This window comes from Daphnia pulex, chromosome 4 (genome assembly GCF_021134715.1).
Source record: "Daphnia pulex isolate KAP4 chromosome 4, ASM2113471v1".
Classification (NCBI taxonomy): Eukaryota; Metazoa; Arthropoda; class Branchiopoda; order Diplostraca; family Daphniidae; genus Daphnia; species Daphnia pulex.
Window position 1 is genome coordinate 3199301 of NC_060020.1, and position 23465 is coordinate 3222765.

At 41.5% G+C, this 23465-nt stretch overlaps 1 protein-coding gene and 1 long non-coding RNA gene across 3 annotated transcripts; one reads left to right on the plus strand and one right to left on the minus strand.

Moving 5' to 3' along the window:
• Positions 1 to 14743: 14743 nt before the first annotated feature.
• On the minus strand, positions 14744 to 22165 carry LOC124192450 (protein Wnt-9a-like). Its single transcript, XM_046585728.1, has 8 exons — positions 22022 to 22165; positions 21769 to 21938; positions 19820 to 20079; positions 19636 to 19734; positions 19447 to 19553; positions 19023 to 19217; positions 16859 to 17140; positions 14744 to 16402 (listed from the first exon to the last, which is right to left on the minus strand). The coding sequence occupies exons 1-8, from the start codon at positions 22163 to 22165 to the stop codon at positions 15797 to 15799; spliced, it is 1863 nt and encodes a 620-aa protein (XP_046441684.1). The 3' UTR covers positions 14744 to 15796.
• On the plus strand, positions 18268 to 23406 carry LOC124192453. Of its 2 annotated transcripts, XR_006873721.1 has the most exons (3): positions 18268 to 18325; positions 21606 to 21662; positions 21757 to 23406. It is a non-coding gene; the product is annotated as an uncharacterized LOC124192453 (long non-coding RNA). The 2 variants fall into 2 exon arrangements; XR_006873720.1 differs by lacking the exon at positions 18268 to 18325 and having other exon boundaries at positions 20074 to 21662.
• The last annotated feature ends 59 nt before the right edge of the window (positions 23407 to 23465 follow it).

A 23465-nucleotide genomic window follows, 5' to 3' on the forward strand; every position in this document is an offset into this window, starting at 1 on the left:
TCATCTTTTATATTCCTCAAGTGATTGCATAATACGTCTGTGTATTGCAATAGCTATTATGTCAGACGGCGGGTACATATTGATCTGTTTAATTTTCATATTGTTAAGCATCCGGCTCAGTATGATCATGACGAATCATAATCAATAACACTTAAGTTATTGATATTCTAATTCTCTTTTCAGCCATGCATCCTACTGAGTTCCTACATTCAACAGGGCATAGCCCTGAATTAAAAAAAAGCTTTTCTCAACATTGGATGGTAAAACCATAAAAATAGGGATGGGAGATCCCTGTACGTCATAGTGGGTAAACTTAATTTTATTGCCAAATCTGATAAGTGATATGAATTCGAATAAAGTTCATTTACTGAAAAACCTAACGTCATCAGTTACCGTTCGTTAATTTCTATGAATGCATAAAATTATCGAAATGGACCACAGTATACCGCTCTCGAACTAGCGTGTATAAAAGCGAACCAAAATATAATTCCAATGTACGCTCATCTAACTGAAGAAACGAGTCTAAAGGAAATCTTTCAAATTTCAAATGCAACTTTATAAATTGAGTAGTTTTGAATGTTTCATTCAATGAGCAATGACAATCCAAGTGTATTGCGTAGAATTGTATAATTTGATTTATCCATCATCTTTTCAATTTCCTCAAGTGATTGCATAATACTTCTGTGTATTGCAACAGCTATTATGTCAGACGGCGGATACATATCGATCTGTTTTATTTTCTAATTGTTTAACATGGCTCAAAGATGAACATCAGGAAATCCACATGATCAGCCACACTTGAAAATTCTGATTGTTATTTCCTTCATGTATATTTCTGAGAACTGTACGTACATTTTACAGGGCATAGCCCTGAATTAAAACAAAGCTGTCCACAACATTGGATGGTAAAATAATAGAATATAGGGATGGGTGATTGCTGTATGTCACAGTGGGTATACTTAATTTTATTGCCAAATCTGATAAGTGATATGACTTAGAATAAAGTTCATTTACTGAAAACCTAACGTCATCAGTTATCGTTCGTTAATTCCTATGATAGCATAAAATTATCGAAATGGACCATAGTATACCGCTCTCGAACTAGCGTGTATAAAAGTAAAGCGAACCAAAATAGAATTCCAATGTACGCTCATCTAACTGAAGAAACGAGTCTAAAGGAAATCTTTCAAATGCAACTTTATAAATAGAGTAGTTTTGAATGTTTCACCCAATGAGCAATGACAATCCAAGTGTATTGCGTAGAATTGTATAATTTGATTTGTCCATCATCTTTTAAATTTCCTCAAGTGATTGCATGATACTTCTGTGTGTTGCAATAGCTTTTATCTCAGACGGAGGGTACATATTGATCTGTTTAATTTTCTTAATGTTTAGCAAGGCTCAGTATGTTAATGATGAACTATCATCAACACCAATTCTCTTTAAATTCGGGTTTGTTTGGTGATTGATGATTGTGCATCCGTCTGAGTTCGTACATTCAACAGGGCATAGCCCTCAATTAAAACAAAGCTGTTCACAACATTGGATGGTGAAATAATAGAAAATAGGGATGGGGGATTGCTGTATGTCACAGTAGGTATACTTAATTTTATTGACAAATCTGACATGTAATACGATGTAATATGACTTCGAATAAAGTTCATTTACTGAAAACCTTACGTCATCAGTTATCGTTCGTTAATTCCTATGAATGCATAAAATTATCGAAATAGACCACAACCGCTCTCGAACTAGCGTGTATAAGCGAACCATAATAGAATTCCAATGTATGCTCATCTATCTGAAGAAACGAGTCCAAAGGAAATCTTTCAAATGAAACTTCATAAATTTCAAATGCAACTTTATAAATTGAGTAGTTTTGAATGTTTCACCCAATGAGCAATGACAATCCAAGTGTATTGCGTAGAATTGTATAATTTGATTTATACATCATCTTTTACATCATCTTTTAATTCTTTTTTTTTCTTTCTTCCTATTTTGATTCGTTCAAAAAAAATTGTCCCCCCGCCGCCGTGTGTCCATTTAGAAGTTCATTAAATGGATATGATGTAATATCTTTATCGCAGCATTAGGTTCGCCTCTTATTTTCCCATTTTTTCTTCTTTTTTAATTCTTTGATGGATGTGCTCCAATAGATAAAACGCGCAGCCAGTTGCGGAATGGAGCCCAGACGACTTTTCGGTCGGCGTGCTTGCTTGGCATACAAGTTGATTTAGGAATATATAAGAGGTTATTCCCTCTTGGCTTACAAGAGGGTCCGGGGGAGTGGGGATTATTAGAGCGGGTTTTCGGTCTTTCTGCAGGTTTCATGAAAATTTGAATTTTGATTTGGATCTTTCCGTCGCCCACCCCAGGTTGGGCTTAATCAAATTTGTTAAGAGTTGAGACGTACAATTTGATATGAAAATAATCCCGATCGAATGGTAATAGATTTAATATTTAAACTAAACTTATTGCCTCAAATTATTAACATATCATTTTTGAACAGTTTGGATTTTGAGGGGGGAGTTTGATTTTTTATCATTTATAATTTCTATCGATATCGTAATTATCGTATTATCTTATTTTAAAAGATGCTGATTAGAAGAACATTGGACAAGTGTCGTCTGCTTCGTTTATTAGTTGAAAATTTCGAAAAAGCCAGAGACAGAGTTCAAGATTTATATTGTTTTGATAACCGTCATACTCCATGCTCTTAGCAGGTAAATAAAACCAAGAATACAAATAGAATGATTGTGAGAGTTATAGAAGAGTCAAACCAAAATTTGTCAAATGTTAGTTGACTAGCATTTATCATGTGATTGCCCTGTTGATGCATGGCAGTTTGTTTGTACTATATGTAACCTTTTTTCTGTTTTTGCAGATTTGAGGCCAGAGCCAGTCTTCATAACCACACAATATGCAAGTTTTTCTTGTGCAGGTGTTAACCAGTCATCAGCAACAATCTCAGGATCATCGCTTGGGTAATGACTTTACTTTACTTTTATCGCTTTTATTGACCTGTGACCTACTAGATATTTTAATGTTGCATTATCTGCATCAATGCAGTGTACTACATGTAAACCTTTCGTTCTCCCATTTATTAACAATTTGGGTTTACCTTGTGTCTCATTTTCAACTTTTCCTGATGTGATGTTTCTGTTAATATTTTTACGTAATCCATTTCTATTTTTATTTAGATAAACATCATCCCATTGCATTGGAAAAAACTTCCGATGCAAATCGAGTTACGGATCTCTCTTTTTCCCCATTTCTTTAAATGTCCTCGTGTACGCCCATGTGAATGTGGGTGTATTCACGAGGACACCCTTTACCCTATCCCGTCACTGGTGCCATTTAACTCTTCAGCGGATGGATGGAGTAACTGTGGATGCCTGGCTGTATTTCCCAGGGATAAAGGTAGGACAACATTGATCTCTATTCCTCCTTTTTGACAGTTTTTGTGGTGTTGATTTTAAATCGTTACGTGGGGTATGTTTATTCGTGAGCTAGGCGGTTGACTGCAACCGTTTTCTCTGTCCGTTTTTGTTTTTCTCAGTAAGGTTTCATTCGAAATCTCATTTGTCAAACGACTGCAGATCAGGCCTGTTTTTGTTTTTTTGTATGCCTCGCAACTTTGTCTGTGGGTTAACCATCACATTTGAAAATATTTGAACTTTAAACACTTCAAGTAAAGTGCAACAAGACAATTTTTTTACCAAGATGAACCTGCCGCCACACCGGCAGTCTGGCACCTCCTCGTTTTAATATATAAAAGTAACTGGGCTAACTACTCGCGAAGGCTAATGAGGTATTACACGGGGAAATCTAAAGCGATAAAGGGACTCTTTATTTGTACGTACAACAATTAGTTTGCAAGAGTTTCGTTTCATGATGTATCATTGATTGTTTTATTTGGTTTGTTTCACATTTACGTTTTACTTTATTGTGAAAATAATTTCACGACGGGGGGCGCATATGTACGTCGTCCTTGTCTCTGCCCGGACCCAGAGACACCAGTTAATTAGCTCTCAGGGTGGTGCCACTTTTATAGAGATTTCTTGTACGTACATTCCATTTAAGAAATTGTCTTGAGAAGCCTCAAACTGAATTCGTTTCATTTTCATTTGTGTCTCTGGGAATAGTCTCGTAAAAAAATAAGAAACAAATCCCACATCACCAGTTGTCACCTGTGGGAGAAAAGCAGAAACCAAAAGAGTTTGACACGTTGAAAATCTTCTTGGGAAAATGGATCTGCTGGGCACAGCTCCTCCAAATGAAGATGAAAAATAATCCAGTCTCGTACATCTATCGCCAAAGGTGGTCGTTCTGTATACTCGTCGTATTACGTAACACACACAAAAAAGAGAGAGAGGACCGATTATATAAAAACCAAAGTCCACCACCCCCAACACCGGTGGTTGCGGAGAAGTGAGAGGGTGGTGGGGGAATATGGGCACTCTACGTCGGCGGCATCCGACCGACACAACAATATCAAGATTTCTAAATAGTCTTAGTATGCGGTCTGACAAATCAATTAACCCTTTCGGCCTCCTATATTACTCCGTGTCTTTTCTAAACACAAAATTCCTCCATTGATTTGATTTTGTGGTTTTTCCCCCGAAAATGTTTATTTTTTTTTTTCATATTTTTTTTCGCCGTCTTCTCCGCGTCGCTATAGTCGTCGTCATGGGTGGCCGGCCAACTTTGTAATAAGTTGCTTATATAACGTCTGCGCGTTCTACACAGATCCCAGTCGGACTTCCTGCCCCGCCAGCAGAAGCGAAAGAATTACTGAAAAAAAAAAGAAAAGGAAAAAGAAAAGACAATCAAGAAAAAAGATCTAATACAAATATTTCCCGTGGACATGCAGAGAGAGCGGTGTGTGTAGTACTCTATAGTGTGCCGCACACAGCACATATCAACCAGCTCAAACTATCCGGGGCCCGCCTTCCCCTTCACCTTCCCCACACCCTGATGGCCATCCCTTTTTTTCTTCTTCTTCTTTTGGTTTGATGCCTTCACTTTCAGGCGAGTTTCAGGTCTATTCAACCGTGGTCCGATCCAATTATCTCTCGTTTCTTTGTTGTCTTGGAACTTTGGAGAGAGAGAAACCGCCCGGGTATACACCGACATTCCTCACCACCCTCACGCTGCCGCAATTAAACTGAGGAAGAAGGAGAGAGAGAGAGTCAAAGGCCGACAGAAAGATAGAACCAAGACTTGGGGGGTATGTAGAAGAAGAAGAAGAAGAAAAAAAGGGGGAAAATATACAAAACAAGAATATAATATAACCAAAGGAATAGACTCGTTCTCTATGTGTCTATATAGAGCAAAAGTACTAATCACATCGACACACAGACACTAGTCGTATACTCTCAGTACTACTAGTCCGAACTTGCTGGCCCTAATATGTATATACAGACGCAGGTAGTGCAGCAGTCGCGGTAGTATGCCGATAAGAAGCTGAACGAATGACTTCCTCTCTGTGTGTAAAGTCTAGCTCCGTTTCTTTTTGAAATTTGACTTGATTCATTTGGTTTTTCCCTTTTGACTTTTTATTTTTTTTATTTTACCTCTTTCTCTTGTCTTTTCTTCCTCCTTTTGTTTCCTCCTGTTGGACACTGAAAACTCTCCGTCTGTCCTTTTTTTCTTTTTGTGAAAAGAAAAGAAGAAAAAATCGTTTCGGTAATTTGATTTTCCTCCTCCCTGTAGAGTCCCGCCCCCTTATCCCATTCCCATCGGCTCGGAAGTGTATACTCAGCTAACTATATTACTATATAGATGTATCATGTACATACATACGTATATGTAGATACATATACCACGATCTCAATTGTCGACTCTACTGGGATATGTAGAAGGACAGTTTTCTTTTTTTGTTTCTAAGCGGATGATCAATTGGGGCCCACCCAAAAAGGTAAGCTGTTCCATCATTTTTGCCTTTCAAGCTCCGCAGCGGCAAACTTGTTCGTCATCATCAACTGATTAAATAGTCGTTGATGCTGATCCCACTGATTGATGGCTTTTTGCCGGTCGTTATCTATGCCATTTCCAATGGCGCAATCGGCACCGCCAATTCAAATTGTTTAGTAAGGCTCGTTGGACTTTTTATGATTTTATTATAGTTTAGTTGAGTGGGAGTGTGGGGGTGAAAAGAATCAGAAAAACAAGCAGCTCGAGCGGTGCGCTGCTGTCATATCAGCGCGTAAATCTCCGGCTCATTTCGGTTGTTATTTGAGTCTCGTTTTCTTTATTCTCTCTGCTCGTATATTTTCCTCCCTCTTGATTATTACTGCCTTCTAATGGACAATGTAAGTATGTGATTAAAAGAGAGAAAACAAAAAAGCGTAGACGTTAGATACATTTCATCCGCCATAATTCATTTCTAACCCTTCCGCCGCGTCCGCCCGCCGGATTAGATGAAAATATACCTTATCCTACTTGCACCGCACAGAAATAAAAATGGGAAAAAAGGAGATCAGGTCACACAGATGGAAACGCAAAGGAATTTCAGAGAATGCGCACAAAGACCATTATTTTCATTTGGAATGTCGGACCAATCAGTTTTTCTTTTTTTTTTTCAAATTTTCAAATTCGTCCTCCATTTCTTTTTTAACACTCCGAGTTTTTGATTCGCCCGTGGACATAAGTGATTGCCCCAGCGATCATACGGGAGAGAGAGAGAGATGTGTGTTAGTGGGAACACGTAACCCAACCCAAGCAGTAAAGAAAAAATGAAATAAGACAAATGGAATCGGAAGAAAATGAGAAAGAAACCGCGAGCCACGGGGGGCTTTTGGTTCTTCTTCCTCCTGCGGACGTGTGGATTTTCACTCAACAAGTTATATACAGTTACACATGGACGTTGGGCAGCACAGTTTGAGAGAGTAATAGGCTGCGAAGAGATGAGAAATGAGCAACGATTCAATCAATGCCGGCGGTTGCTCATTTTCGAACCTCCCGCCTCCCTCCGCGCCTTTTTTTTTTCTATGGCCTCACCTTCTTCTTCTTCTTCTTTCTCCCACAACACTTTTTCATAATAACAATAACGAGATTTCAATAGGCAAGAGAAAGAAGAAGAAAAAGAACCTTTATTCACTGGTGGGGGGAAAACCGGAGTGGTTTTCTTGTGTTAAATGTGTTGGCTAAGAAATACTCACCACACAATGAAGAATAAACCTAAAAGAAATGAATAGGGAACCTGAATGCAGAAAGGAAAAGAGGAATGAGAAGCTGATGGATGCACATCTGAAGAATGAGAGGGGGGGGGGAATAAGAAATGGATTAGACGGAATATGTATTATAGATGAGAATAATAATAATAATAATAATAACATGCAGGGCTGCGGGATGACAAAGTGATACGTGCGGTAACACTCGTTAGATTTGTTGCACCTGAGCGGCTACATCAGCTCTATATCTACGCAATGCTTTTATATATATAAGACAAACTCTCTCTTTTCTTTCTCTCTCTCATCGGGGTTTATACGCAGACACAAAAGAGAAAAGAGATCCAACCCGAACCGACATCTTCTTCTTCTTCTCCGCTGTGTTGTCCAAAAAAGATAAATACGACGGCACTGGGCCTCCATTCATCTTGCCCAGCAGCCAGCACACACATTTCTCCCTTTGAATACTTTTGCTTCTTTTTAAAAAATCTGTTTTTTTTTTCTTTTATATACAACAGACTCTGCGCATATGCGCATCTATATTACTTGTGACTACATATCTTTTATTATTATTTTCCACACACACACACACAAAAAAGTGTTGTTGTTGTTCGTTTCCAATTTTTATGTTTTCCCCTCTCCGCATTGTTAGATTTTTATTCTGTTCGTATTATACATTCATAATGCCGCGCATTTTCCACGCTCTACACCGAGGAATGTCTTAACTCGGATCCAATCCTGATTTTCTTTTCAATTTCGGTTATATATTACGTTGAAATAGCTCGACTTTTTCGTCTAGACTATCTCACAACTCTTTTCTTATTCATTTCTCATTTGGCGTGGGTTGATTTTTTTAAATGAGTGAAGGAAGCCCGGAAGAGTTGACAAATGTAAATCCGACAAATAGGAAGCTTTCATCATCCAACACCGCGGGGTCAAATCTAATGGCAATTTAGATGCGTTTCCTGCGACGGGCACCAAACCAACTGAATCGAATTCCTGTGTAACAATTCTGTACGGGGTGGAATCGGATGGATATATATGTAACTCTATGCATCAGTCGAGCGAGATGGATGTGTGGCGCTAAGAGAATCCAGCAGCGAAACGAGATAGAGTCGAAATGATTGACTCGCTCTCGACTGGCCCTCGACGTTATAAGAGAAAAAGAAATAAAAGTGATGCTGAGCTTCGCTGCTGCTGCTGCCTTTTGAGACTCGCTCATCAACTTGGAAATCCATTGATCAAAGGTAGCGCGGGGCGTTTGGTCGGCGTCCGTGACAGCTTCCTATGCGTTTTTTTCCTTTTTTTTTGTTTCCATCTTTCTCTCTCTCTTTTTATTCTTATTGTACAAATCCTTCATTCTCTATGCCTCTCTCACCATCATCCAGCTCGCAGAGTCGCTGCCAGTTTCTTCAACCCGCACCTGTGGCCTCTTTATTGCTACTATATACTCCACTCTCCTGTTGGTGTATTACAGTGGGAGGTCTTGGCGTGAAAACTATCGCCCCTCTCGCTCTCGCCCTTAAATCCATCCAACCCAAATAAGGAAAAGAAGAAAAACACGCGGGAGGTGCGAAATGATCGGCACATTGATGCCTGACGTACTGTACATACCTTCAGGTTGGAAAAGAATTAAGAAATTGACGTGAAATGAGAAAAAGAATCTCCCGGGTCTAGAATTCGTTAATGTGTAGAACCGCTTCTCACGGTCTCACGTTATTTCCATTCGTTTGAATTTTGCGCAACATTTTTTTGTTGTTTCTTATATTTTCGTGTGTTGGGATGTGGGCACGGCAGAAGCTGCGGCTCTGGTTGCATCAGGGGCGCGTGTGGCGTGCGTGTGGCCCCGCGTCTACCGCCTCTCTCTCTTTTTCTCCCTTGACGGAATAAATGTGTACAAGGATCGCCTCATCCGCCTGCCCCTTTTAGAGGGCTGCTGCTGCCACAGTCCGTGAGATGATGAGCTCTTCTCATAGAGAGATGGAGAGAGAAGAGAAGGGTGGGTGCGCTCAACATCATAATGTTAATCATCGTTTTCCTATAGGTGTTTTTCTTCTTTTTCTTCTTCTTCTTCTCCCGACCCCATCACCGTTGAACAACAACAAACCGAAATAATATATTACATTATTCAATGAGAGGAGAAGAGGAGGAGGAGGAGAGCCGCCACAGACACACATGGGCCAAGGAGAGAGGTGGAGCAAATAGAAAAAGAGAAGCGCGGCCGTGTTTACCGTCAGATTGCGTTTGTCTGACGCGCATAAGACAACTCTCTTTTTTATTTTTTTCCCCCCGTCATCATTTACATTTTTCGCCCCTTGGCGCTTAAATACCTACGAAGGTTCAACCAAAAAGAATAAGCGACACCAAAGAAATTTAACCACCGAAAAAAAAATATATTTTTTAATTTAATTTCAAACCGACACACAGAGAGAGAAAATGGTGCGTGGTGTCTAATCTAAGCGACGACCCAGCAGCCGAAAAAAAGTCGGTGGGGCCTGGTGTCTGCTGCTGCCTGACTTTGGGTGGGTTGTGTAATAGTGGTGCGTGCGCGAGCGGGTTTCTTTCTCGATTCCTGATGACCTTTTGCCTCTCTCTCTCTCTCCTATTTTTTTGTTTTAAAACAGCAGATGCGCGTACGTGTGCATAGCTGTTTTACACACAGGCTGTGAAAATGGTCCGAGGTCCCTCTCGCGCGTCACAGCGCACCGCCGACTGCAAATTATGCAGTTTGATGGTGGCATGGCCTCCTCCTTCTTCTATCTTCTTCTTCTTTTACCCCCCACAATCTAATAATAACAGAAATGAGAGGGTTCTTTTCTTTTGGTGCGCCCTTTACACGATACAAAATCGCACCGTCTTACCAGGGCGCCAATGGCCTGGAAAAAAATAAAAGGAAATATTGAAGTCACAAAAGAAAGAAAATGTTATCATACCGAATACTTTGGTCAATTTTCTCCTCATCTCTGCTGCAGTGCTGCTGCGCATTTTGTCGAGAATGGCCCCGAGAGCTTCTTCGATGGCATAGAAGCTATAATAAGCGCATTCTGAGTCGCCATTTAGGTTTGATGATGATGCCATCATTAGGACGATTTTTCTTTTTTCTTTTTTGTTCTTTCCCATTGAGATTCAGTCTGGTTATATACAGCTCTAAGCAACAGTCATCCTCCACATGTTGGCTCTTTGATAGACCTCACCTGCTGCTTCTCGGCTTGGCTTTATTAGGCTGCGTTCCTATATATGTAAGCCTTTTATTTTATCTTTTTTATCGCGGTATGTATATACAGTAGATACATAGAAGCGCACAGGGATACAATACGTGGAATGATCATCGTCTCCATTGTTCATTTTCGTTGGAGAAAGGCCCTACTATATACATGATGATTAGTCCCACACAGGTACGCATATAGATAGAGACCATACGCTCTTAAGTCTAATGCTTTGCTTATTGTACTATATAGCCTATATACATGTCAGGGCCGAGAACTTCCGACAGTTGGTAAACCTATGGCCAAAAAAAAAAATTCTTCGGAATAAAAAGTCCAGGGTTTGTTTTTTGCTTTTCTTTTATCTTTTATTTTATTCCCTCATCGGAGGAGGAGAGATGGCGTTTTTATTTCAAATGGAATAAATTTCAGGACTTGTTCAAATAATTAAAACAACCGTTGTTTAGTATATCTTGGAATTTCTATTCTCAAAGAGAACGCAGTTGGTGGGAATATACATCCAAGCTAAGACTCTCGTGTGTCCGTACATCGACACCCGATAGTCTCAGAGAGAGAAAAGAGAGCGAAAGAAATGAATAGCTCAAGTTTGCTCGCGTTTGTACCTCTGTCTAATGAGAGCTATGAAAACCAAGTGTGTCGCTGACATGAGTTACTAGTCCATTGAAGCTGAGCAATAGGCTATATGTCGGGGCCTTGTTGCCATCGTTGTTCTGCTCCCGAGAGCGGAAACAAACAAAAAAACAAACGAACCACCGACCGGAGGTTTTTTTGAGTTTTTAACGCAGTCGGTGCGCTCAACTTGGAAGAGATGGAAGAATGGGATAACGAGAGAGAGAGACGACCTCTTCACATGCGATGCGGTGCTGCACAGACGCCAAAAAGGGACGGAGAGAAAAATAAGTTTACACTCACAAGAGAAACTATAAGAAAAGAAATAGAAGAGTCCCTGTGTGCCGCTGTTAGGTGAGAGAGCTGCCACTTTTGCGGTTGGACTTGACTCACTCGCTTAACTCGCAAAGTATAGACTTTAGAATGCTGCTGCTGCTGAGAGAGAGAGCACAGCTTGTGTCAATTGGTGTGTGTGTGTGTGAAACACGCCGCATTTCTTCTTCTTAGTTCTTGCGTATAATATTCTTCTTCTTCTGTTTTTTCGACATAAATCTCGTTTCTTTCTTATTCTCTAATCACGAACGACGAATGCTCCACTCTCCGCTGCTGCTGAGCTCACTTGTGTACATCATTCCTTTCATTCTTCAGTGTCTCGGCATTTCCAGATTTCTTCGTTATTTTCCTTACCGCCCTCGGAGCGTCGCATATTTGCATATGATTCCATCCCAGGAAAAAAAAAAGTGCTATCAATAAAGAAGGAAAAAAAAAGGAGAGCGCTGCCATATGTGATGAAAATCCAGACAACATTTTGTTTCAGAAAATCCAATCAATTATCCGTAGTATACGTCTATACTTATTATTATTATTTATTGGGTTTGGCTCTCTCTCGGGCTTCTATCAATGCGCTAATATATCTTTGACGTGAATATATAGTATTTGCTATACATATATAGCTTGTACAGTCTACTATATAATCTTGATATCGATGTTTATGGATTTTTTCTTTTGATTTCCAATGAAATTCGTCTTTGGCGGAAGAACAGACAGCTGCCGGCCTTTATTATATTATTATCATCATTTTTTTCTTTCTTTTCTTTTTCTTTATTCTTTATTCTTTCCTTCTATTTCTCCGACCGGCTGTTATAGGTCTAAATGAAAGGGCAGTGAACGCCGCGATATCCAGCTCTCTCTCTCTCTCTCTCTCTCTCTCTCTGTGCGGCTGTTTTTGTGCGCTGGTGAATGGGATACGAAAAAAAAGCACTAGACCCCCCCAAGTCCATCCACATTGCCCTCCTTCCTTTTTCTTTCTCCTCTATTCTTTTTACCTTTCATCAGTTATACCATTACTGTATACTAGATACAAGTCTATTGGGTGGTCATTTTGAATACTTTGCTGCTCACACAGTTCACAACTGGCGATCCCTGCGCTCTGTGCGCCTGCTGGACGTGACCGAGCGCGAAAAGCCCCCCGCCTCGAAAATACTCTGGGTGCAAAACACACCTACTGGAAATAGGAAGATGTATCTCTCTCTCTCTCTCTCTGCTTTGGACAGACAGACAGACAAAAAGGAGATGAAAAGAGAGAAGGTTATAATACAGTGTATAGAGAGACATGTATAGGACTACACAGGATGGGGATATAATGATGAATAAGGTTCAAAAAGGGAGAGGCGAGAGATGGAAAGGCTCAAAAGGCCACACATCAGCGTCCAGCAGCGTCCATCCGTGTGGCAGCTCTTTCGGAAAAATAAAAGTAAAAGAAGAAAAAAGACAAGTTTAGAGGGGGGCGCCCCTGGAAGAGGCGGAGGATTCAAACGAGCGCGAGAAGAAAAGAAGAAGAGGCCTAACATTACCTGCGTTATAAATATAGCTATGTGTATGTGTGTGCTGTGCAGCTCATTTCCTCGTGTGGCATTGGTTTTGATTGGTCCTGTGGTTCCCAATTTTTCCAGTCTCTCTCTCTCTCGGCTGGCTGTTCACAGCCCCGGCGATATCTCTGCCTCTCTGGCCCATAGGAGAAAGAGGGAGGAGAAGGAGGGAAGAGGAGGAGGAGGGAGACTGGAGGAATGCGCGCAGTTTTTCAAACTCGACAATCCATCAGTCCGCACCTGGTTTGATACTTTTCATTCTTCCCTCTCATTTCCCTCTTTTCTTTATTTTATTTTTTCGGTCTAGAGGAAAAAAAAGAAACTTCCACCAACTCCACAAGACAAAAAAAAAGGTGAAAAAACCGGGGCTCGATCATGCGCATAGATGAAGACTGGCTGCTGACCGGCCGACATGTACAGACCGGCCGCCAACAGGACGAAAGGTGTGCTGGACTGATGTGCGTATAGGTATAGAAGAGAAAAAAGAGGTCTAGACCCCCCACGCACTGGACTCGGATGACTCTATTAGCTGCTAATCACAGAACAGAGGGGGAAAAAAAAGAAATAGAAAAATAATAATAAAAAAACCAAACCAAACCAAAACCTCAAAAGGCGGTTGGAAGGAGAAAAAAACCTAAAAGAAGGCGCGGGCCCTCGTCAATTCCAATTCTCTTTCTCACCATCTCATCTTCATTTTCTCTTTTTTTTTCTTCTTCAATAACGATTTCTCAATCCTCCCACCCACACTTACCACCGAGTTTAACACGTAACAATTGGTCCGAGAGACCGGCCCCACGGCCGTCTGATGAACCCTACAGCAGGTCAGTACCGTAAATACATAGACGGGCCACTTAAGTCTGTGATAGTTCTCATCTTTTCTTTGATTCGTGCGCTCCAATACTTCTGAGACAACAATAGAAAAAGAAGAAATAAATAGTCGACAAAAATGTGTAGCGCATCTTTTCTATTATCTAGTCGGGCGTCTCTTTATGCCAATTATTGGGAATAAGGTGAAACAACTTAATCCCTTGCTCGTGTACAGACACACAAACTGAATGTATAGCAACTACTGGACGTGTTGTACGTACATGTGTGCGTACAAGGTGATGGCTGAATGGATCCAGTCCACACAATCCCAAACGTTTGCGCTGGATATTGTTGGCAGATCGGCTCAGATTGTGCGTGTGTAAAAGGATATGATTGGCAAACATTCCACCATTGGAATAGAATGGGAGTAGTACAGGTATGGCGCATAGAAAAACGGACAAGAATCGAGCTGATCTCTCCTTTTGTCTCCTTTTTTTATTTTGGCTAGGAACTAGTTGGCTCGCATGTTTGCGGAGATGAGCAACAGTAGCCAGTCTTCATTCCTTCTAATCCGGGAGATTATAGCTGAAGCTCCGATTTTGGCCAAATCCTATCTGCTGCTGCCACTCGAAAATGGGAAAATAGGTTGCTGGGATGATGATACTACATACACGTCCGAAATGAAAGCTGGTCGATGATGTCGTTGATGGGGGGCGAAAAATGCCAGCAAACTAATCAAGCGGCACACGCCCGTTATAAGGTGAGACGGAAGGAAGGAGGGTCAGCAACTGATAGATTCTCACACAGACAGACCCTTCATTCCTATTTTTCCACCTTTCCCTTATTCTTTTTAAATGCTCGCCAATTATTCTCTTGCCATCTTTCTTCCGAGTGACCAAGTCCATCGATTTAGCAACAGCTGGAAGTGAGCTTGTATCTATGTATTTAACTATTTATATGGGATGGAATAATAAGATAGCATGGGCGGCGGCTCTTCCGCACCCAGCCCACATATGCGCTTCTTCCTCCTTTCCCTTGATTGTTATTTGCTAATTCTCTTCTCTCTCTTTGTTGGTAGGTTATTTTGTATTTTATTTGACTATGTTTCAGCAAAGCCAAACAACACAGAGACAGACAGACTTAATAGAAAATAAAAAGTATATCAGAGACAGGCAGGCCGAACCGGCGGCGGAAGGAGGGTGGATAAAAAAACAAACAAAAGACACAGCACAGTGTAGTGATATATATACCACGTAGTATATGAAATAGAAAAGGGGCCTCTTATATTGTTCATATGTTTCTTTTCACTTCAGATATTACTGTGAATAGGATAGGAGAGCACTCTTCTTTAGAAGACCATGAGGGACTATAACGAGCACGTCGCTGAAATGTAGTGCAACTGTTGGCACGCTCCGTCCAACAGCAATCCCGACGGAAGGTAACAAAGATCCTTTTCAAGCTCCTTATTATTATTACTTGATTTCTGTACAACATTAGGATATTGTATACAGTTGAGCTTGTTTTCGGATTTTTTTTTTCTTTTACGAGCTTAAGATGAAGCAGCTGCCATCTAGCGCAAGGGGGCAAACAAGCAGTGTGTTCTCTTCACAATAATATATGTGTTTTGAAAAGCGAACGGTAATCTACGGTTATTATATTAGTGATTGATTTGATTTGCGGAATATGTTCCGACAACACATCCACCACTGGTTTCTAAAGATCCTTCGTTCATCGTTATTATTTACATCGCAACGTCTTACGAATTTCAAACGGCGCCAAAATGGTGTTCATTTGAAAACACTTGCCGGATTTTAAGAGTCCAACCAAGCGCTTCCTGCCATCTGAATGTCGAAGAAGAAACTAAAAATGGTTTTACTGTTTAAGAATTTTATGTCGAATTTTGATAAATGTGTCGAATTAAAAAAAAACACAAGTTTTAAATCAGAACTGTAGCCATCATGCGCTCGATTACCTCCTCCTACATCAATAAATAAAATAATGCTTAATCAATTCGAATACTTTCTTATATTGTTTTGGTGCCCGCCCATTCACTTAAAACTAAATATTTGATTGTTTGTTTTTTGGCTGTCGTTCTATTTTCGCCTTTTTTTTTGTTTCATTTGCAAGTGTGGATGGTCTTCTCCACCAAACAATTCTGACATTCCACTTGACAGCAGAGGATGAGTTTGCATTTGCACGGCGTCGAAACGGTCAGTCGGTGAACGTTGTAGCCGCGCCCGCAGCACAGGATTTCGCAATTCTCACCGCGCAGACACTGGCGATCCGTCGTGCCCGGACCTAGCGGATTGGCGACGCAGAAATCCGGCGATCTCTGCTGGTAGATCAACTCTTTCCGGTCGATTCGATGATCGCCCGCGCTCGCGGAACTGCCACCGCCGCCGCCGCTGTTGCTGCTGCCCGTGTTCCGCGCCAGCGCAGCTACCGTCGCATCGTCCAGCTGGTCGGTGGCTTTTTTGGCCCGGCTCTGCGGAAGGATGCGGTTGCTCTCCTGGTTCTTCGACGACGATGACGATGACACCGTCCTCAAATGGCTGGCGTTTTCGCGGATCTCGACGTTGACCTGAACGGCGTTGTCGTATCTGTTCTTGATGACGGCGGCCGTCTCGCTGAAAGCTGCCAGTTGATTCCAGCACGTCTTGACCGAACACGAACCACTGACGCCGTGGCATTTGCACGTCCGTTTCACCAACTGCTCGACCACCTTTATTTTCCCCCCCAGCAGAAAACAAAAGAATTATTACAACATTGAATTTGATTAACTGAAAGATTATTGATGATTTCCGACAGTGTGCTGGGGGTTGGAATGATCGTTGACAAATTCTGGGAATGGTTCGACTCGAAATGCCACCCTCGATGCGCAGAAGAATTCAATTTTTTGTTTAGATTTTGACTACCTGATGTTTATGCCTGGCCCCCAAATAAATGTCAATGAATGCTACCTGAATTCCTAAACAACAAACCTTGGCTGAATTTTGTTTTATTGACGTGGGATTTTTCGGAAACTCAAAATATTGGAAGACTCAAATAAAAACATGTGAAAATGACAAAACTCCATCATGGAACCGGCATCTTCAAACAGTCTCTGGGCGAATGGGTAGGGAAATGAAGGGAAAACCCCCCAACAATTGATCGTTCAATAAGATATTTGTGTGCGTACCTTCATGCCGACAGCATTGTTGTGACGATTGATACGCTGCCGTTGACTTTCAGTTTTGGTCTTCTTGCCGCCGGTTTGGCTTGATCCCTTATTGGTGGGATGAGACGGACCATTGGCGAGGAAATTGCCTCCGCCGCCGCCGGACTCGACCGACGACGCCTTTCGCATCCGACTGGAATGCGCCAAAGCTGTGTTGGATGTGATGGTTCGTCTCCATCTCCTTAGAGCTCGTGAAACAGCCTCCATCTCGGCGTGAATGTCGTCCTCCATTATGGGTTTGGGCTTTAAAGATAAATGACAATGATGATTAGGGGGTGTTATTGTGGCGGGATTCAGTGTTAAAGTAATTATCTGCGAATTTCGTGAAAAATTTAACTAATATCTTGATAGTGGTAGGGGGTAGTAGTAAAACTTGTTGATTCGAACTAGTTAATGCTCAGAAAAAAAAAACGAAATCGATCAGCGGATGTCGAGTGCTTGCGATCTTACTGCTTTTAGCGTTTTTGAGCAGTTTGAATTTGGGTTTGATTTTTAATTTCTATCGATATTTTAAGATAGGTCTAATTAGAAGATTAATGTCGTCTGCTTCATTTTGTTTACAACTTTCGAATAGAATCAGAGACGAAGTTCAAGATTAAGATTACAAAGAATACAAAACGACTTTTTTTTGGAAACGTACAGTATATGTAACTGCACGAAAAATGGCAGAACAAATAAAATTACATAAAGTGTGGTCGTTTTGTTAACTATGGTGTCGTGGCTCCTTATAGAATCGCTTAATACACACTTCATGCTGTTTGGCAGGTAAATAAAACTAAGAATTCAAATAGAATGATTATGGAAACTTAATTAGAAGAGAAATCTGTTTCAAATTTGGGGAATGGTAGTTCTTGACATTATCATATACCCCTGTTGATGCACAATGCATGGCAGTTTGTTTGCACTACGTAACCTTTTTCTTCATTTGCATATTTTAGTCCAGATCCAGCCATCATAACTACAAGATATGCAATTTTTCTTTTGCTGTTATAGACAAGTCATCACCAACAACAATCTCATCTTCGCTTGGGTAATGATTTTCGTTGCTTTTTTAACCTGCTGGATAATTAATTATGCATGACTTGCATAGCTGCAGTGTATTTGATGGAAACCTTGATCTATTACTATTTAGGGTTTACCCATTGTCTCATTTTCAACTTTTCCTAACATTTTGTTGTTTCTGACAATATTTTTCGTAACCCATAATTTGTATTTTTAATTTTAGGTAAACAGCATCCCATTTGATTGTGAAACTACCGATGTCAACCGAGTTACGGGTCTCTTCTTCCCCTTTCTTCAAATGTCCTCGTGTACGCCCATGTGAATGTGGGTGTATTCACGAGGACACCCTTTTCCCTATGTGGTGGATTCAACTTTACTGCGGATGGAGCACTTGTGGGTGCCTGGCCGTATTTCCCAGGCTCAAAGGTAGGAAAATGAATCTCTTTTCTTCGTTTTCGACTATTTGATGGCGTTGATTATAAATCATAAGACAATGCGTGTACGATTTTTCCTGAGTTAGGCGGTTGAATGGAACTGTTGCCATTTCTGTTTACTCATCCGTTAGGGTTCATTAAATAACTCATTTGTACAACGACTGCAGATCAGGCCCTGTTTTGTACCTCACAATTTTTTTATGTGGGTAAACAATCAAATTCAAAAACATTTAAATTAAATCACTTCAAACAGAGTGCAACTAGAAAATTCTCTCATCAAGAGGGACCTGCCGCCACACCGGCACCTCCTCATTAGAATCATCAAGTGCGGACTAGACTTTATAGACGCTTTCGATGCGGGCGATATGAGTAGGATTTCTTCGAATCGATCTCGAAAAGTTCCAGTCGAAACTGGAAGTTGGGAAGTTGAAACTGGAACACAAAATCCGGAGACGTAAACAAACTAGATCGTTACGACCAAAAAGTCACTGGGTACAAGGAAATCTCTAAGGGGTTTAATACTAACACAAAAATTCCTGCGACGGTTATGTGTTTTGAAAGAAAATAAACTCAATCATCCGATTTTTATCTCAAATACCAATTTGCTCGTTACTTGACGGGGCAGTGTCGACGCTGATAATTTTTCACATTCTAAGAGTTTTAAGGGCTCGACGAAAAAGTGGACTCACAGCTTTTTTCTTTTTGTTGAGTTTGCTGTCCTTATTGGCACCTAGGCGGGAGTTTGATTTCCCACCGCTACTGGATCGCGCCTTATCAATAGATCCCGAGTCCAGAAATTTCGTTGCAAATGTTCTGCCATAGGCGAGATTATCGCCGCAGCCGCCCCATCTCCAGGTCTGCCGTGTTTCCACTTCGTTGTCGGACTATAATCAATGAAATTTTAACGTTTATAACAGTTTTTGAGGCCGTCAGACCGTTATTATTATATTGAATAATCGTTATAATTACATTGAATCATTATTCTGTTATAGGCCCACATCGTTGTCTTATACAGCCAGATGGGCTATATAAGCTTATTAAGGCTTATTAATTTCATTTTTTCCCAATTCAATGTAATTTTAACGGGTCTGACGTCCTCCAATCGCAACAAACCTCGGCGCAGTGGCACTTGCGGAGTCGGCCGGCGGCACAAGCTCGGGCGACAGCGTGAGCGACGCCAGCCGCCGAGAAGGCGTACAGTGCCGCTGTTTCCTTGTACGCTTTATATAACGAAACAAGAAATCCAATCAGTCGAACATTTTAAGTGCGCGTGCAAAAGTGATGAGAGATGCAATATCTGACCTTTCTTCAGGGTCAGCATACGCGAGTGGCCGTGTGGTGTGCAGTTCCATCGTTCGTACTCGAATTGCTGCTGACATGTGTACACGGACATGCGAATGGCTGTTTTTCAAGCCATCGAAAGAAAATGATATCCCCGCATAATCGCCTATTATTTGCAAGTGCCGAGAAAACTGAGCCAACTGACCTTCCAGGAGTGTTTCCGCAAGGCCGTCTCCTCCTTGGACGCACATTTGCTTCTGACGCGCAGTCAAGTGAAGTTGATCGCACAGATCGGCCGACTGCTGGTGATTACCGGTTGGTTTGACTGTCATTCCGTTGCCACCGTTTGGCAAGTTAGACAATGACGGCCGATCGCTAACACTCCTGTTGGTCGATCGATTCCAGGCGGCGGCATCTCCCAGTAGACTCAGCGCTTCCGCCGACAGGGGAACCGGTGCGCTGATCCTAAATCGAATAATGGCAAAAGAAGAAGAAGAAGAATGAGAATCGTTGAAACAATTTGTCGTCGCCGCTTAGATCATTAACTCATATCTAAAATACACAGAATCGGTGGTCCTTTGATGGAGAGACCCGTGAACGATTCAAGTCCACCTTTTTTTTAAAGTGAAAAACGGCCGATTAAAAATGACTTGTGAGTAACCAAGATGGCCGTGAACCATGGTGGTGGGCAAAGGAGTCTACAGGAGAGGAGCTGTGGAAAGCCAATAAAATCATCCCCTCCCGGAGCGCGATGTGAAGCCCGCACAGCCAGCAACGTATACAACAGTAAATCTCTCGATAGCTGCGACTTATTTATCTAAACGAATCTGTGGCAACGGGCCGCTCTCTGCTATAGCTAGATACCCTCGGCGACAAGACCAGAACAGGCAAACAGCAAGCGACCAAAAAACTACCAACCGGGGTCGTAAAATTTCCGTTTGGCGAGAGGCGTCGAACTTTTATGGTCGGCCCAAACATCAACAACAGCTCGGAGACTATTTGGTGCTTGCTGCCGAGCTGCGCCATAGACTCCACGGTATAGCTTTCGCTGACGTACGAGGACTGCAACAAGGACCTCCAAAGACGTTCGACGCCCACAATCGACGAGTTGTGGCACTGAGGTGCGACTTTTCCGAGGAAAATTCCACACATGCGCCCAGTCGGATTCGTCACAGTTATACAGTAGTTATACTGAACTGGCATTCTCTGTGGGAACGTGAGTCAGATAAGAGCGACGGTAGCTTATCCGACTGTCAGTTATATTCGCTGTATATCATCTGCTATGTAATAATGCGGCCCTTATAAAAGGAACAAAATACAGCCGCTCTGCGTGCAATCGGATCTTTAGAGTTTTTTCAGGCAGTTTCGACACTTTCTCTTCAGAGAATAAAAGAACGAAAATGTCTGAAGAAACAGACGTAAAAAAAGCGTTCGAAGAAACCAAAATAAAACTCTGTTTCTCTCGTAACTTGAATCGTTTAGTAATCCTGGGTCCTTAAATGTTATTAGATTTGTCCTCAGAATAGATCGCGCATCAAGTCAGATAAATAATAATTTTAGTTCTGAGAATTTTTCCAGTAGCGATTCAGTTCAGGAAGATAGTTCAGGGTAAATTTACAGACATTTTACAACCATATTTTTTGTTAGGCTTATGAAATGTTTCCCTCATCTTCTAACCGCTTCTACTTAAGCTGCGTTGTGGGGGATATGAAGATTCACAGCAGCGATTTTTCTCGTGTAAATATCTACTGCGATGTGATTGAATTCTTTTTTTTATAGGACGTTATCAACGAGAGCTGCTATAAGTTACAGTATCATAAATCGACGGAAAGAATATTCTAATGATTTTTAAAAATTTAACGATTAACGGAAGAAATGCAATGCTCGCACGTAACACTTAACCTCTTGTTTTCTTCTCAATGTCAACTTCATTTTTTTCTCGATGTAACCATGAACAGTCTTAAACATAAGCTAAAATTATTGTTAACTAGAAAATTGAAAGGACGTTTGGAAACCACAACAAAGTGAAGTGAACGTGCTGACCCTAGGTAAATTTTAATTCCTCAACTCAGAGTTACATGTTCGTACTTGAACGCCATCAGTTTGATTCAGAAGCAATTAACGGGAATTTTTGAATTTTAGATGTTTTGTTACCCGAAAGCGGAGGATGACGAACCAGCAGTCACCGTCTGTCGGTAGAAGATGAGGATGAAGAGCAATGAAGGCAGCATCCGCCTACGATTAGAGCACTGACAGGAGTCGGATGGATGCGGAAACGGTGCGCAATAGCCGGTCGACGAAAAGAAGCGGCCCATTGGCATCAACTGCAGGAAGAGAATGTCAGAATACTATAGCTGAAGCACGCCAAAATGTTTGATGGTCGGATGAAGATCATCTCGGAAAATACCTTTCCTTCAACGCTGTCAGTGCTGCAGTGCGATCCTGGATGGAAGAATTTCTTGTCCGTCGATCGGTCTGACCTGGACTCCACTATCCTGGCCGAGAGAGAGACGCGCAACATATATATATGTATGTGTGTGTGTAAGAGCATCGAGGGGTCGACTGCACATGTGGCAGCACGTCAAAGCTAGCTCATACCCCTCGGTAACCACTGACCCTCTCACGAGCTCCTTCTAGGAAGGTCCCAGACTCTCTCGGTATAAAAAAGCCATCCACCGCTCTCTACACCCACTAAACAAGACGGCCCACTCGTAATCTTTTTATATTCTCAAACTGTGAAAAAGAATGCAGCCGCGCCGAGCGTATATACAGGCAGCTGCATCGGCCTGAAACTTGGCCCCCCCAAGAAAAGCGAACGCCGCCAAAACAAGACGCAACTTCGCCAAACATCAATACCGAAAACGATTCAACAATCAGATCCAAAAGATTATTCGGAACGGAAAAAAATTTCAAAAACGGAAAGGGCCTTTTTGTCATCGATCCAATTAGCAGAAAGCGCTGGTCTGTTTGACAGGAAACGTTAAAAAGCTCCCGGTTGGCCGCTAGTGTTTAGTTTATAAACGGTGGGAGGGGAGTCACACGGTTGAGTAAGAAACAAGAATCAAAGCGAAGGAGCCCACACACGTGATGAGATACAGGCGTTGTCTCGTTCCCAGCAGAACAAGCGCAAGAGAGAAGGAAGCCGCCCGCGCCCATCCACAGATCGTCGCTCAAGGATTGTCTCAATCAGCATCTTTTTTCTTTCTTGTTCTGTTTTTGTTTGCCAGAAGACTGATGCTGCATGAGACGGATCGCGTTTCAATTTCCATAAGCTGTTGCCGGTGCAAAGTATATACGGCGCTACTTGTTGTATACGACACGGTAGTCTCTCTTTTTTCTATCCACCCTCTTCTCTTCTACACAGAAAAATTTCGCTTTCTCTTTTTTAGTTTCTTTTTTTTTTTACAGTCGACTAACTAAGGAGGACCGACCAGACATGCTAAAGTTTACAAACCGCTGGATATACAACCTTTCCCCAAAATAGATTTCGTGGATATGCAACACACAACACGCTTCCGATTAGTTGTCAACAAGCTGGAGCAAAAATTATGATAGCAAATTATTCTGTTCAGATTCACCGTGATTCTCCTTTTAAAGAAAATGTTATCCTGTTCTTGCAAATGAGGTCGTCATCACAAATCAACTAGCGGCAAGGTTGTTTGCGGTGTATTTTTAAGTTATTGTTTTACTAATTTTAGTGACATGTCCTTGATAGTCTTCTCTAAATGGGAATGATGATTCACAACTCAGGGAACCTGTTAATTGGATGATTAATGCACATGTCGAGTTGGATACCCAATGTTTTCCTTCTGGGTTCATTAGGCGACACGCGCTAAAAATGGAATAGAAAT